At 44.5% G+C, this 16,312-nt stretch overlaps 1 protein-coding gene across 2 annotated transcripts in view; it reads right to left on the bottom strand.

The window, feature by feature from the left end:
* CFAP96 (cilia and flagella associated protein 96) overlaps positions 1-16,312 on the bottom strand; it is a 37,967-nt gene that overhangs the window by 17,653 nt on the left and 4,002 nt on the right. For both annotated transcript variants that reach the window (XM_073612180.1, XM_073612176.1), the window contains exon 3: positions 1,955-2,174. In XM_073612180.1, coding sequence (XP_073468281.1) covers positions 1,955-2,174 — 220 coding nt within the window. The remainder of the gene's footprint in view (positions 1-1,954; positions 2,175-16,312) is intronic.

Raw genomic sequence — 16,312 nt, 5'->3', positions numbered from 1 at the left:
TCCCCCTATTGTAGGAAGTTGAATTAGGTGTACAGACGAGCGTGATGACGCAGCCGAACCCCGAGGTGCGAGTGCGCATGTGCAGCATTCGACCGTGACGGGCTCGACCTAACTCCCTGACGTTGAATTAGACAGGTGGGGCGTGACGACGCTCCGGCCTGCAGTCACGCAGACCGAGAGCGAGGCTTGGTGCGCAAGCGGGCACCTTTGTGACTTCCGCGATTGCGCAAGGCCATGGTATCTGACACGCCTAGCGGGCAGAGCGCGATGGCGCTCGGATCTGCCTATCTGGCCATGCTGACCCCGAGGCTTGGTTACATTCCGAGCACTTCCGGGTCGGCTGGCCATATCACTAGTATTGAAGTTCTTTTTGATATATTTACTGGTTCATTAATTTCAAATTGGAATACCATTAAACGGGTATTTGTTGCTTTATACCACTGACCAGAACATTATAATTTACATACATTCCATTTCTTTCTTTAAACCGGAAGTGATACCAGCGGGGCACTTCCTGTGCTGTGACACTCCCAGTGGGGGTCATTTCTAGTTTAAATAGCGGTAAGGTAGGGGGGCTCCACACCCCAGATGAAGGCTCGTTAGCCGAAACATGTCGGGTGGACTCCCTACGATTACCGCGTTTACCATTTTGTTTTGAGCTTATTCTGATCTTCGCAAATGTGAGTGTTCCTGTTTATATTTTTAATAAATTTATGTTTTAAACGATATCATGCCATGTGAGCTTTATTTTTCCCATGGCATGTAATTCTATTCGGTTGGCCCGTTGATGAGTCTGGACGGTTGAGGTACGACGGGATCTCCACCTCCCCTTTCTTTCTTCCCTCTTCCCTCCCCTATTGGAAGTTGAGGACATCTGAGGATCCATCCTGCCAGCCTTGGTGGCTAAACAAGCCTTTTGGGACTTGGAAGACGTATGTCTTTTCAAGTCATCTAGTTCCGGTAAGCCTCCTCCGATGCTTTGGTGGTGGTCCCGACACTTATTCAGAAGTTTCATTTATCTGGTGTTTCATCCACTCACTTGGCAAAAGTCCCTCATCATTGTTTTCACCATTCAATTTTCAGAGACTGTTTTGGGTGGTGGGTGTTTGAATCTCATCCAGATCCTAATCTCCATAAATTTTGGACTTTATTTGGACATTTTTTGTTATATAACACAATTTATTTAATTATACCTTCACATTTCTCCACATTGTGTTTTTTTTTTTTTTTTTCTCCACCATATTAATTTATTTTGACAATATGTGACACTTCGTTTAATTTGTATTGTATCTAGTCACTTATATGCAATTTTGAATTTGATGTTTTCTGTGGGCCTCCCAGTAATGGTTTAGGCCTAGTCCATTTTGTTTGGTTCTTCCAACACTTTTGTACCGAGAGCGCTACACTTTATATTGTTCTCAGTCTTTGGTAATATCAATGGGTTCCAGACTTCAGGCAGTCATTGCCAATAAAGGATTCTCAACAAAATATAAAAAATTAACATTTTATTTATGATTATATTAATTTGTCCAATTACATTTGAGCCCCTGATAATGGGGGGGGGGGCTGTGTATAGAAACTTCCAGGTTTCAGCTTCCAGGTTTCAGCTTCCAGGTTTTTTTGGTCAAAGCTTAATTGAACAAGTTGAAGTTAGAAGCTGATTGACTACCATGCACGCCAGATTCTGAGTGTTCCAGTTTTAGTAAATCTCCCCCAACGGGTCCATCTTTTACATATTACACAACCTTTTGATAGAGCCTCTTGAATAAATACAACTTGTAGTAGCTTCTGCTTTCAATTTGTCTAATCCACATTGGAAAATGAAAGGAAGAATTTGAATAGATACTTGCATGGATTAGAAGTGAAATGCACAGATCTTGCCAGATGTGCCTGAGAAGAACAAAAAGTTGGTGACCCAGTATGATCTACCCAAATCAAAAGATTCGCTACTTACGGCTTTTTTTCTCCATTAGCTGGTAGGAATGCTTTTCCCAAGTTCTTCTTGGCCTGCTGCATATGGTACTGCCTTCTTTGTTTTAGTGAATCTGAATAGGCTTCACCTTCAAATGTACGTTTGAACTGAGCATCAAAGTATCCTCCTAAGGTGTTAGCCATGGTCTTGGAGCCACCGGGAAGCATTTGCCTGTTTTTACTTGCTGCTTCATTAAATGGCTCTGGAATAACGCACACATTATACTTTAGTTCTGCATATGAATACTCATAACACAGCATAAATTGTATATGTTGGTAAAACTCAACAATATCTTTCCCATGAAGCTTAGAGTGGTTTTCAGCATTAATAGAAATGTGAACCCCTGCATTAGACCCTGCTGTAACACTGAAGACTTACACTGCACCCTGATTTCCCCTATAAGTATTAGCATCAGTTTCCTCCTACTGCTATTTATATTGCTTTGGCAAACAAATTATATCCAACAGCATTAACAATTTGTTTTACAGGTACATCAATGCAAGGTTATACCTACAGAAACACTGGAGACATCTGATCTTACAGTCCTTGTCAAGGGTGAAAGGGATCTTCTGTCAGAGGCAGTAAATATCTTATGTTTCTTAAAACCAGAATACAGCGGAGCTTAGGCTCTAGTAATTTGCTTGTTGCAACATATTATTCACTTTATTAATGGCTTATAAATATAAATGATAAATTCCTGGACTGTTACAATTCAGGGCAACTGTGTAATTCCCCCCCCCCCCCCCCCAAAAAAAACACAACTGTACTTTTTGCCATTAAAATATAATTAAAAGGCAAAAACTTTTTTTTTAGTTTGGATAAAACAGAGAGGGATTACAACACCTGCCAGGTGTTTGTCGTCTGTGCCCCATTAGGGAGATTCATCCTCTGTATTTTCCAACTTACTGTTATCACCAAGAGTGAACGTGAAAGATTCTCAAATTGTGGATTGGCACCTGAACAGGAATTGTGGGTAAATCTTCCAATGGGGATACTAGTTCTGATGATAACCAGGTATTCCTTCACTTTGGAGAAATTTCCTGTTTTGGCTATAGGATAAGAAGTGAAATCTCCACAATGGGAGACAGATGGCAAAAAACATAAAATAAATAATAGAAACATCCACTTACTCTATTCAAAATAAAAAAAAATAAAAAATTGCCTTTAGTTCTACTTTACCTTATATCTAAACCGAGGAACAAAAATATAATATAATCGCAGATTCCTAGTCTTTAAATGTGGTTGCTGCATTCATTTTATTTTTCAGGCTTGTTTTCCTTATTTGCACCTGATGAACCTGCCAGTAACTCACTTCCTGTCTAAGGGTGACAACGCTCACTCACTGTACTGTATCTAAGGATAAGCACGTGATGTGTACTAGGACTACAGAACACCTTATCTTCACCTCTTCTCCATAACATAGAGAGGAGGTGTTTTGTAGTCCACCAAGAGACCCAGGAACCATGCAACAAATAATAGTGCAGCAGAGGATACACACAACCCAGCACATACAGACGTGGACAAAAGTTTCGAATGACACAAATAATTTTCACAAAGTCTGCTGCCTCAGTTTTTATGATGGCAATTTGCACATACTCCAGAATGTTATGAAGAGTGATCAGATGAATTGCAATTAATTGAAAAGTCCCTCTTTGCCATGAAAATGAACTTAATCCCATAAAAAACATTTCCACTGCATTTGTGAAGAAGGCTTCATGGCACTCAAGAAAGTCCAGAAGCGCCAGGACTGTCTCCTACAGTTGATTCAGTGGCAGAATCGGGGTACCACCAGTGCAGAGCTTGCTAAGAAATGGCAGCAGGCAGGTGTGAGTGGATCTGCACGCACAGTGAGGAGAAGACTTTTGGAGGATGGCCTGGTGTCAAGAAGGGCAGCAAAGAAGCCACTTCTCTCCAGGAAAAACATCAGGGACAGACTGATATTCGGCAAAAGGTAAAGGGAATCTAATGCTGAGGATTTGGGGAAAGACACTTTCTCTGATGAATCCCCTTTCTGATTGTTTGGCATCCAGAAAAAACCTGGTCTGGAGAAGAAAAGATGAACGCTACCATCAGTCCTGTGTCCTGTGACAACAGTAAAGCATCCTGAGACCATTCATGTGTGGGGTTGCTTCTCAGCCAAGGGAGTGGGCTCCCTTACAATTCTCCCTAAGAACACAGCCATGAATAAAATAAGGTACAAAAACATCCTCCAAGAGCAACTTCTCCCAACCATCCAAGAACAGTTTGGTGAGGAACAATGCCTTTCCCAGCATGATGGAACACATTGCCATAAGGCAAAAGTGATAACTAAGTGGCTTGGGAAACAAAACTTAGAAATTTTGTACTTGTGGTCAATCCTCAAGAGACAGATGAACTAAAAAAGGCCCCACAAATTCTGACAAACTCTAAGCATTGATTATGCAAAAATGGGCTGCCATCAGTCAGAATGTGGCCCAAAAGTTGATTGACAGCATGCCAGAGCGAGGTCTTGAAAAAGAAGGGCCAACACTGCAAATATTGACTCTTTGCATAAACTTCATGTGATTATCAATAAAAGCCTTTTTTCACTTATGAAATTCGTGTAATTATACTTCAGTATACCGTAGTAAAAGCTGACAAAAAGATCTAAAAACAATGAAGTAGCAGACTTTGTGAGAATTAATATTTGTGTCATTCTCAAAACTTTTGGCCAAGGCTGTACAATGCCAGGATTTAAAAGAAAACTCTGGTCAAAATAATAATCTTGTTTTAGATAGCACAGTGTCTTTAGGGATTGCTCTCTCAGAAATGTTTGCAAATACAACTTTCCAAAAGGGCTACTAGGTAAACTTTTTTTTACACGCATGCCCTTAAAGATAGGCTCCACCCAAAAGGGGAAGTTCCACTTTAAGCACTCCCCCCCCCCTCCTATGCAACATTTGGCATGTAATATTTTTTTGGGGGGGAGGGTACCTAATTTTGACAGGTACCCGCTTCCATTTCCACTTAGGCAATCCGTGTGGAAGTTCTCCTATCCCCCTTCCCCTCCTGCAGTCTTCTGGGACACGTCACATTCAGGAAGCGACTCGCATCTCGTGCATGTGCAGTGCACACTCAGCTTTGAAACCGCAAGCTAACACAGCCAGGAGCCCACAGTTGTAATGCCGGGGAGAGGAGAGGGAGAGAATGGATTGTTCAGGCCGCCACATTCCTGGATCATGGGAGAGGTGAGTGCGTTTTTATTAGAAGTCAACAGCTACAGTTTTTGTAGCTGCTGACTTTAATAAACTCAAAAATGACTAAGTAACAGTTATAAAGGCCGATTAGACAAACCATTAACTTAAAGTGTAAGTTCGTCTTTTCAGGAAAAATTGTGAAATAGCACGCTACACCCTAATCTATGTGTATCGGTTATTTTTGGAGAATAAATACCGTATATTGTTTAGTGATATGGTAATGGGCTATTCATTTTTATCTTGTTCTTTTTGGCTGGATTTCTGCATTAAAAATTAAAGTGTATGTACAGTCAAAATGTATTTTTTTGTTTTGAATACAGCAGTGAAACATTAGCACCCCTGTTCAAATTTTAGTGATATAGGGGGCTGCATTGGAGTAATTTCCCCTTATCTATTGTCATGGTGACAATGATTTTAACAGACAGGAAGTGAGAGAAAATCTCCAACAGAAACAAAGTAAGAAATGGGGGGCATGGCTTAGGCATGGCCTAGTGAGGACGTTCCGGATCAGAGCTCTGTGACACCGCTGTGCATTCTCCAGTAGACCGCTGATATTACAAGCCCTTTAGCCCATGCCGAGGCGGGGAAAGACTACAGGAGCGCCCTATACTCCTCATCACTCTTATATCACTAGATTCCTGACGGTAAGAAGAGACGTCGTACAGCCCGCTGCTCCCAGAATGGCGCCACCATGGGAGCCACAGTCTGAGATGTCTCAGCAAACACATGACATCTCCACACTGCCGCACAACGCAGCTGCTGCTGAGCGGCCTGAAACAGCGGGGCTGGAGTCTTTTACCCAAACCGGTGATTCCCTGCATACACTCACAGGTATGCTCACCGAGCCCCAGTAGCCCACACAGCCAGGAGCACACTGCTGAGCCAGACATCCGACAGCTCATTCAAGCTGTCCCCACTAAAGAGGATATACAGAAGCTGCTGGGCAGTCTGACTGGTACTCTACGGGAAGAGATAGAAGAGGTTCGCTCTAAAACAGTTGCAGTGGACCACAAACTGCTCCATCTATAAACTCATCAATCTGCGTCTGACGCTCGCATTGTTGCTATGGAAGAAAGGCAACACATCCAACATCAGAGACTGATCATGCTGCAACTGCAAGCAGAAGATTCTGAAAACAGAAGTAGGAGGAATAATGTTTGGATCAGGGGGATCCCAGAAGCAACTGCGGGGTCCGGCCTGAGGGACAAAGTGACTGCCATTTTTAATCAGCTGTTGGAGAACCCCAATCGAATTGGACCATGTGCATAGGTTCCCCACTACTCACAATCCTGCACAGGTTAACCCTCGAGACATTTTGTGCCGGGGACACTTTTTCAGGATAAAAGAGGACACACTCAGGGCAGCATGGCAGAAGGGGCCACTGGACCTCGATGGGGTGGAAATACAGCTGTATCCCGATTTATGCCACCAGACAAAGTACAGATGAGTGCAGCCAGTCGCAGATCCACTTTCTGGACCTTGAGATCGGCCTGCAACCCAATGGCCAAATCTACACCGCCCTCTATCGCAAGCCCTCTTCGGGCAACACGATATTGCATGCCCAGAGTGCTCACCCTGAGCCTCTCCTTAGAAGCATCCCGTTCAGTCAATATCTGAGGATAAAACGTAACTGTACCCGAGAGGAAGACTTCCTCAGGGCAGCACGGGAACTGTACGACAGACTCCTGGATCGAGGCTACAGCCACTCCCTTTTAAAAAAAGCCTTTAATAAGGCAAAGAAACTCAACAGAAAAGATCTGGTCTTTTCCGACAAACCACTTGATCCCAAACAACCGATACGACTCATCACCCAATTTTCGAATCAACATACCCAAATAAAGGGCATTCTCAATCAATTTTGGCCCCTACTTACATCAGATCCCATCATTGCCAAATACATCAATACATATCCTGACATCACATATCGTCGACCCCCTTCACTTCGTGATCGACTTATTCACAGCCACCATGCGATTGACACTGTACACATGCCCACTGCCACAGGCACATACCAATGTGGCAGATGTGACATATGTGCATTCGTCACCAACTCACAATTGGTGAACCTGCCTAATGGAAACACCCATGCCATTAGGCATCGTGTCACCTGTGCCACCGTAGGTGTCGTATATTTGGCTCAATGCCAATGCGGCTCATACTATGTTGGCAAAACTAAACGTTCATTCCAGATCCGCATTCGTGATCATATCAAACCGTTATACAAAAACATCACTACCACCGCCATCAACAGGCACATCGCTGCCCAGCATAACTCTGATCCCCATGTGATTTTGTTTTCCGCACTCGAACATGTTCCTTCACATATTAGAGGCGGCAGCATTGACAACAAGTTATTACGACTTGAAACCAAATGGATCCATTTATTAAATGCCACCAATTTCCCAGGACTTAATGAACACATTAGTTTTAAAGCCTTTCTTTAGTATATATCCTTGGGTGTCTCATACTCGTAATGTATCATACATCTTTTTTCTTTATGCCCACCCCTCAGTCAGCGTCGTCTGTAGTTTCTACCTGTTTTCGCCTTCACTTACCCGTCCCCTCTCTCTCCACTCTTTCTCCTCTTTGCTCCGTCTTCCATTTCCCTTGCTTCCCAGTCTATTCGCCATGGCTGCACCTGTGGTTCCCCTTACAGCTCTTTCAATACATCCTATACCACCGTAAGATTGCTATTTGCTATAAATGTACTTTTCCTCTCAGCAATACTCTTTATTGATTATTTATTCTTCAAGCCTTGTTCAACCTCAATACTTTTTTGCATTTTCAGATATGTTAAACTTTTTGAAATTGTATCAACACTAAAAACATGTCTCTGACCCATTAGTTCCTTTGATGTTAGTTTATGTCACATCAGTATTTCTTTTTGTTTTTTCAGAGGCTCTACTTTGTAACCAGGACCCTGTGGTCCTCTATGCATGGTTTTCAGTTTGTGGCTGGATATTGTGGGCCGACATACAGGCATTCTCCGGCATCCCCATGGACCCTTATGGACTGCCATGTGAGGGTAGGCTTAGCTCCCTCACCCTGTGTCTCCGCCCACTCCCTTACATGCACTTGACGTGTCCCACCACCGGATTGCATCGTATCTCCGTCCTCCCAGTGCCTTGGTGTGATGGTCGTGGCGCCGGCTCCCCCTTCGGGAGGTGCATCGCCAGCGCTGTTCGTGCCTGTACGGACGCCCAGGGCAGATCCCTGTCTGCCCACGGCGTCCGCGCCGCACTCGGACTCTCTGGTCCCTCTGTTTCCATCTGGCCGGTGGGAGAGGGATGCGCCTTGGTACCTCCCATTCCACTGCGTCTCGCTCTCCCATTCGCCACTTGGCCCGCTAGCTCCGAGCATGCGCGCGCGATGCATGATGGAACGTGTAGTTCCACGGCACCGCATTGTGCGCAGGCGCGGATGCCTCTCATCTGCGTCCGCACACCTGATCAGCATCTGATCAGATGTGGGGGGTATATCAGCAACCGGCCAGTTCCCCAGTCCCTCTGTTGGACGAGGGACGTGCCTGCATCTACTCCATACACAGCATCCAGGTAATCTTCTCTGATGGTACTCTGCAATGATTCCTTCTTTGTGTACTACTTACAGTGCCCCCTATCATTACCTATAGGAGCTACTTTGGACTTTTAATCCACTCTCTTGGCCAATGCTGCTCTTCTTCGAGTGACACTACATGTCATAGGGCTTATTAGGTAAGACACTCTTTGTCCTCTTATCAATTCCACCTGCCCAATAGAATCTATGTTGCCCTAAAACTTCCCTCCTGCATTTACTTTATTTAGGTAGGCACCGTAACTGCTGCCTCACCTCAAAGACTACCTAATTAAAAAACCTCCAAACCAGACACTCCATATGTGTCACTGCACCACCATTACATCTTTAGTTGGTAGCTTATTACATTAAGTAAGTACCCTTTTGATGACTCTTGCCTAGTCAAATTTAAAGTAATCATTAGTACTATCTTTCAAGTAATTTATTCTTTCACTCAGGCTCCTTTTCAACTGACCGCCGATTTGGCTTATTCCATCGACTGTCTTGCTGTGTATGTGTGTTCCCACCTGCAGGCACTCTGTGTCCTCTCTATTCTACCTGCTTTTAGAGAAAAACGTGAGTTTATACTTCTTTAATGAGATTCAGTTACACCACCCATATACTTCTACACATTTTAGCTTCATGCAACCGACATGTAACTATCTCCTGCCCTTTGTATGTTAAACTCAATAATTACTTATACAATGTCAATACACTCCATTGCCAGGTCTACTGCATACCCCCTGCAGGCACAATTTACGGCGCGGCCTGCCCACTCCCCTGTTGGTGACGCCTCCGTGCGGCCTCCCCTTGGCACTGACGCCGCAGGTACGTTTGCACTGCCAGGTTCGGTGGGTTCCTTGGGTTGCATGTCTATCCAGCCACAATATTGACCCTTCTGAATGTATACGATGTACTGTATTGACAAATAATTTTTGATCACATGATGTCTTCTATATCTCCATATACAGAACCCCCTTTATATATCCATCTTTTGAGCTCTTGTTCCCTGAAGAAGCCAATGCCTTGGCGAAACATGTAGGAAATTGAGCCCCCTCTCTGTCGGCCACTCCCATCTGGCCTACTCCATCATACTACGGGTCATATACAGTATACGTATCTATTTTAATGTGTTTATTGTTCCAAGTATAATTTTCTATTTTTGTATTACCATTAATAAACTTTGTAACTTTTGTCTTTTATAAATTCTCCTTTCTCGTGCTTTTCTTCTACATACCCTTTGACCTGAGCACCGTTATAATCCCCCGTCCACATACCCAATAGCTATTTAAAGTACAGATGTCGTTTGCTGAAACCATTACTGAACCACCTGCGCTCCATGGGAGCTATGTATCGTTGGGCTATCCACTGTCTCGGTTTATTAAAAAGGACGACCGCAGCTTTACCCTACATAATCCTGCTCAATTACCAGACCTATTCCACATTCTGGGCTCAGAGGCTATTGAAATTCCCAATTGGATAGACCTTCCACCAATAGCAGAACGGGGTCCCCAGCAGCAGCCGAGTCAACAGTGGAGAAGGAGATCCCGCTCAGGACGCTCATGCAATCGGTCTGGCCGGCAGACTCCAGAAGATAGGGAGGTTTCATTTTTATATTTAGCATGGGGTCTCCACTCACCACCCTATACCTGGCTTATCTTCTTTGTACCACCTTCTGGAGATTTTCAGGTTAAAAATGTTGCTCTTTTTGAATTGTATTTGTTTTAATTATAAGTCTCTGCCTTAGATAAGCATAAGGGGAGCTTCTAATAAGCAAACTATATGAGTTGGATGTGCAGAACTGTGTGCCCGATGTTGTTCTTTGTTTAGTTAATGAATGCAGTAAATGGGCAGATCCTAATATGAATACAGGTGAAATAGATTCCAACTCATTATTAAGGGTCGGTGGGCTTGGGAGGTGATGGGAGTGGCCCATGCCCCCCAGAGGATATTTAGCAGGCTATATATGTCCTGTGTATTCTGTACACACAGATTTCTGTACCTCACTTACAGTGTTCCCCCCCCCCCTCTGTAAGCTGCTCCGGTCCAGCCGCTGCCTTATTAATCCGACCCCCTTCGCTGTTGATAGGAGAAGGGTGAAGGAGAACAATCACAACCTGTTCAGTGTCCCTGTTGGCCGGAGAGAGGGTGGGGGCGGGTGGGGGAACTCCGTGTTGCTCTGCCTCACCTCCTGTAGCAGCTGCTCCGGCGCTTGTATAGGGAGAGGTGGGACGAGCAGGCTCCGGTACATACAGCCCACAGCTTGCCTCTTCCCTATCACACTTAACCGGCCAGGGGGGCAGGTGAAGAATTGGCTATACCTGCTACACAGGACAAATGTTTGGGGGCAGCGTGGGCTCAGGGGGGAAGCTGCTTTGGGGCTCGCTCAATAATGGTTTGGCCCGGGGCGACAGTCCCTTTCTGCCCATCGTTAAAGATGGCCCTGCTACAGTGGATATACAATATGGCCCGGGGGAGGGGTTGGCCAGTTGTAACTAGCACGGTCTCCCTGGCTGAGTCTGTTAGCCCTTCGGGATTTGGGTGCGAAGAGTTGTCGGATAGGATCTGTGGGTGATCGCACATTATGGCAGCCAACTCATAGTTTGGGGCATGACCAAAGCTTCCCCTCTGTGAGATTTAGCTAGTTTAAGGTATGGGGTGCAGGAGGCACTGGGGCCAATTTGTAGCATATACAGTATTTGCTAGTGCACCACGACCTTATAATATATATGTGAAAAATGCTTGATTTATGAGCTTCGGAGTTGACATTAATGGGTAGGCTGCAGTACCCCTCCCCCTCTGGAGAACTAACCCTGCAGCCAGACCTGTGACTGCTCTAAGCTGTAGAGCCTCAACACATATTTATATGATTTGTTTTATTGGGTTAATAAATGGTTTGATTATTCTTTATATGTCTCAGATCACTGCGCTGCCTTACCACATCCCCCACTGTAAACGTATCTCCTGTATCCTGGAGGAAAGTCAGAGGCGTTTCAATTTTTGTTTTTTTTCGGCTAGCAGACAGGTCCGAAAGTCGTGCTTTGTCTGCTACCTCTTCGCCTTTACCTCTGAGGGTTTTGGGTATAGAATATCCGAATCCCCTTTTTCTTTTCCCCTATTTTTTCTTCCTTCCCTTCATTTTTGTTTTTGTTTTTTTTTGTTTTTTTTTGCCCTAAGCCAAAACCGAATGCTAAAATGACCAGGATAACTCAAAGTTAAAGGGCTAAATAGTCCAGAGAAACGCACTAGGCTCCTTGGCGAGTTGGGGAGACTTAAATCTCATAATTTTTCTCTAGGAGATACATTTTAGAAACAATAGAATCCCAAGATTAGGGAACTACAGCTTCTGACAGTTTATCATAGTGCCTCTCAGACCCCCAAGTCAAGTGGGGTATCAATTCTCTTTTCTAAACAGATTCCATGGAAGGAATCAAAAGGTAATTAGGGATGATGAGGGTCGCCTGCTTATCGTCAAGGGACTCCTGTTGGAGCAAAAAGTTACTTTGGTTAACCTATACATACCGAATGAGGATCAGGTCTCCTCACTTGAGACATGTCTACATTTGGTGCATCAACACAAGGAGGGTCTCCTGTTGGTGGGTGGGGACTTTAACATGGAGCTGGATCCCACGCTTGATGTGTCCAAAAGGTGTTTCCCACTTATTCTATGTGAAAATACACAGAGCTCAAAGACTTCTCCAGAATATGCAATTGGTGGATAGCTGGAGAACCCTTCATGTACAGGAAAGGGATTATACCTTTTTCTCAGCCAGTCATAGGACATACACCAGAATCGATTATATTTTTGTCTTGCAGAATGCCCTGTCATGCTTACTCGAGACCTCTATAGGCTCACTCTTTCAGATCATGCACCTACCAACTGTGGCATAGAACTGGGAGAACCAGTGTCCCGTGACTGGTACTGGAAAATGAACAAGACACTCCTGAAAGATCTGGATTACGAGCAACGGGTAACCCAGGAATTAGACTCCTTTTTTGCAACCAATGAGACAGGAGAGGTCACTCAATTTTGCCTGTGGGAAACACATAAATGTGTCATCAGGGGTTCCCTTATATCTTATATCTTTAGGGGCCCATAGTAAACGACTTTTAACTGCCCAGTTAGATTCATTACTCAGGGACATTCGGGTATTGGAATTGGCCCAAAAGAAATCTCAAGCACAGCAGACAGAGGAGAAACTCTCATGTTTACACGATCAGTTAAATTCATTAATCATGGACAAAGCAAGAGCTAAATTAACTCACTGTAGGCGAGCATTCTATGAGTTTGGAAACAAACCAAGTAGGATGCTAGCTAACGCTCTCAGAGATACCAGGGCACACAATTACATTGCCCATATTAAAACCCGCGGTGATGCCCTAGTCAGCTCTTCGCAGGCGCTCGCACAGGCCTTCAAGGACTATTATGCCAGCCTATACCATTTAGAGGGTCAATTTTCTTCCCCGGCAGCACACAGTAGACAGGAGGCTGCTTGGGAATATCTTCAAGCATCAGGAATGCTCAAACTGACCGCCAAGAAATTAGATGTCTCACTTACAGCGGATGAGTTTCTAGGAGCCCTAAATCACTGAAACCTGGTAAAGCCCCGGGCCCTGATGGGTATACCCTGTCCTATTATAAGACCTTCTCTGATAAATTGGCACAAAGATTTATAGCTGCTTTTAAGTCTTTACATGACAAGCAGGCAATACGGGCACACATACTCCTAGCTCATATAACAGTAATCCCCAAAGAGGGGAAAGATCCATCCCTGTGCCCTAGCAATCGCCCAATTTCTCTACTCGACGTGGACCTCAAAATTTTCACAAAGATCCTAGCTACCAGACTATTGAGCCATACCCCCTCTTTAGTGCACCCCGATCAAGCGGGCTTTACCCCTGATAGAGAAAAGGGAGAGACAATATGCAATGGGATCTGAGTGCCGATCACTTCTCCCAAATTTATCATAAACCCTTAGTGCTTATGTCCGCTGACGTGGAGAAAGCATTTGACAGGGTTGATTGGACATTTTTGAAAGCCACATTTAGGTTTAGGGGCTGGGATGCAAAGCTGGCTTACAAGTTTATACTCCGGCCGTCTGCTCATGTCAAGATTACTGACATAATGTCAGATGCCTTCCCCATATGCAATGGGACGCGTCAGAGTTTCCCACTATCACCCATCATCTTTATCCTCACGTCAGAACCTTTCTTAAGGACTATCCGTGCCCATCTAGATATCAGGGGCATTTCAACGAAAGGAGAAGAACAAACTCGACGATTATGCGGACAATTTGATCTTTTTCATACCTCCCCAGTCACGTCCCTCCCATCCCTTTTGTCAGAATTACGCACATACGGAGCGCTTTCCAATTTTAAGGTGGACTATAGCAAATCTGAGGCGATGGGAGTGGAGCTGAATACGTCCCTTCAACACCAGATAGCTACCCAATTTAATTTCAAATGGACAGATTGCCATATATGATAACTGGGAACAAATATCCTGAACAAATTGAAAATGGTGTTTGAACTCAATTTTGCCCCGATGGCACGACAGCTTAAACTTGACTTTCAACGCTGGGATAGGGAGGTTTTTACATGGTTTGGTAGGACCAATATCATAAAGATGATATGTGATGCCAAGACTTTTATATTTACTACAGACCTTACCTATTAACCTTCCTCCAGGTTTTTTGAGAGACCTTCATTCAAGATTCTTGAGATATATGGGCCAGAAAACCAGCGAGAGTGCGCAGGGCTATCTTGTCGCTCCCCAAGGTAAGTGGAGGGATTGGGTTTCCTGACCCAGGGGGCCCCTCTCCCGCCGCTGATAAAAGTGATCTTGCAGCGAATCTGCCACAGACACCACTCTTATCAGAAACCGGACCGCCGGCTGAACACCAGGATACTGGGGTTATGGCAGCTGGCTGCTGCCATAACAACGATCTCCCCCGTCAAAGTTTGGACGTATATCAGCATGCGGCGTTCCGGAAGTGGTTAATAGGCAATAGTGGGGTTGTGTCTGGGGCTTTTTTTTTTCTCTTCCTTTCTTCTTTTTCACTCTATCTGTTCTACTATTTCTTCTCTCTTTCTACCTTCTGGTCTTAACCAGGACGCTACTTGGTTAAGGAAAATATAAAAGGAGAAATGGCGTGGCCTCCTATTGCCTACAAGGTAATCTCATTAAACTACTACACAATTTAATGACAATACAGTATAGCAGTATTTTAAACAGCAAATCTTGTTAGCCAAGGGATTAGCAAGTTTCATAATAAATGTCATGTCATGGTTGTGAGATGTTTTCCTATGGAATTGTAACACTGTTTCTGTGAAAATAAAGAATTAAAAAAAAAACACTTTCGTTTAAAGCAGTGGTTCTCAACCATACTAGTGCTGTGACCCCTTGATACATTTTCCCAAGTTGTGGGCACCCCAACAGTAAAATTATTTTCGTAGCGTGGGTTGTCAGCACCCAAGGCAAGGCAAGTAATTTGCGCCCCTAACCCACGGACATTTAGCGCTCCCTGAGTCCCTTCCACTCGTACAGTATTAAAACCCCTTTATAGTATTACTCTTTCTCTTTGTTCTCCTTTCTTTCCCTTTTATCCCTCTCTATCCTAATTTCTTGTTTTTTTCCCCATCCCTCTCCCTAGCCAACTTTCTTGTTCTTTCTCTTATTCTTTCTCTCCCTTATTCTTTGTTCCTCCCCCTCTTTTCCTCTCCCTTCCATGTATTCTCTATTTTTATTCCTTCTTTTACTTAGTGGTGGGGGGAAAGGGATGGGAATGGGATGAGTGGCAGCGCTGGGGGGAGTTCTGAGCCAACTTAGGTGCCAAGGTCATCTGCTGATCTGAGAATTTTAGTGGGGACTTTTAATAGCAACTATAATCACAGATAGTGTTACTCACTTTGTCTCCGACTTTGTGGTGTCTCGTAGCAGTGACACCTATGCCAAAATCAGAAGACAGGGTCTCCTCCAACCCCTCCCACTTCACATTCCTCACCAGTCAGCTGACCTCTAGTCTCTGCCCCCCAGCCATGCCGTGAACTGAATGGGCGGCTGCGAAGAGGTTGAGTGGGCGGCCGCGGGCCCCAGGAACAGCCCAGATGGGTGGCCACAGGTTTCAGGGACAGCCCTGCTGGGTGGCCGCAAAAAGGCTGGGAGAGCAGTGCGGGCTTCAGGAACAGCCCAGGATTTGGTGACCCCTGGCAAATCATCATTCGACCCCCAGGTTGAGAACCACTGGTTTAAAGTGTACCGTTTTCGGACGATTTTCATACAAGAAAAATCAGAAACGAAAGACTGTGTATGATCAGAGACAACAACAAAAAAAAAAGCCTTTTTCGTACATTATTTTCTTCTTTGGTTCCCACTTGTTGTGCAACAAGGAGAATCAGGCGATCGTTTGGCCAATTTTCTTATAGTGTGTACCCCACTTAAAGGATATCTAAAGGTTCCTTTTTATTTTTTTTTAAAAACAAACATGTCATACTTACCTCCTCTGTGCAGTTGGTTTTGCACAGAGTGGCCCTGATCCTCCTCTTCCGGGGTCCCTCAGCAGCGATCCTGGCT

The sequence above is a fragment of the Aquarana catesbeiana genome, linkage group LG01, assembly GCF_042186555.1.
Source record: "Aquarana catesbeiana isolate 2022-GZ linkage group LG01, ASM4218655v1, whole genome shotgun sequence".
Lineage (NCBI taxonomy): Eukaryota > Metazoa > Chordata > Amphibia > Anura > Ranidae > Aquarana > Aquarana catesbeiana.
This window is presented reverse-complemented; position numbering and strand designations above follow the sequence as displayed.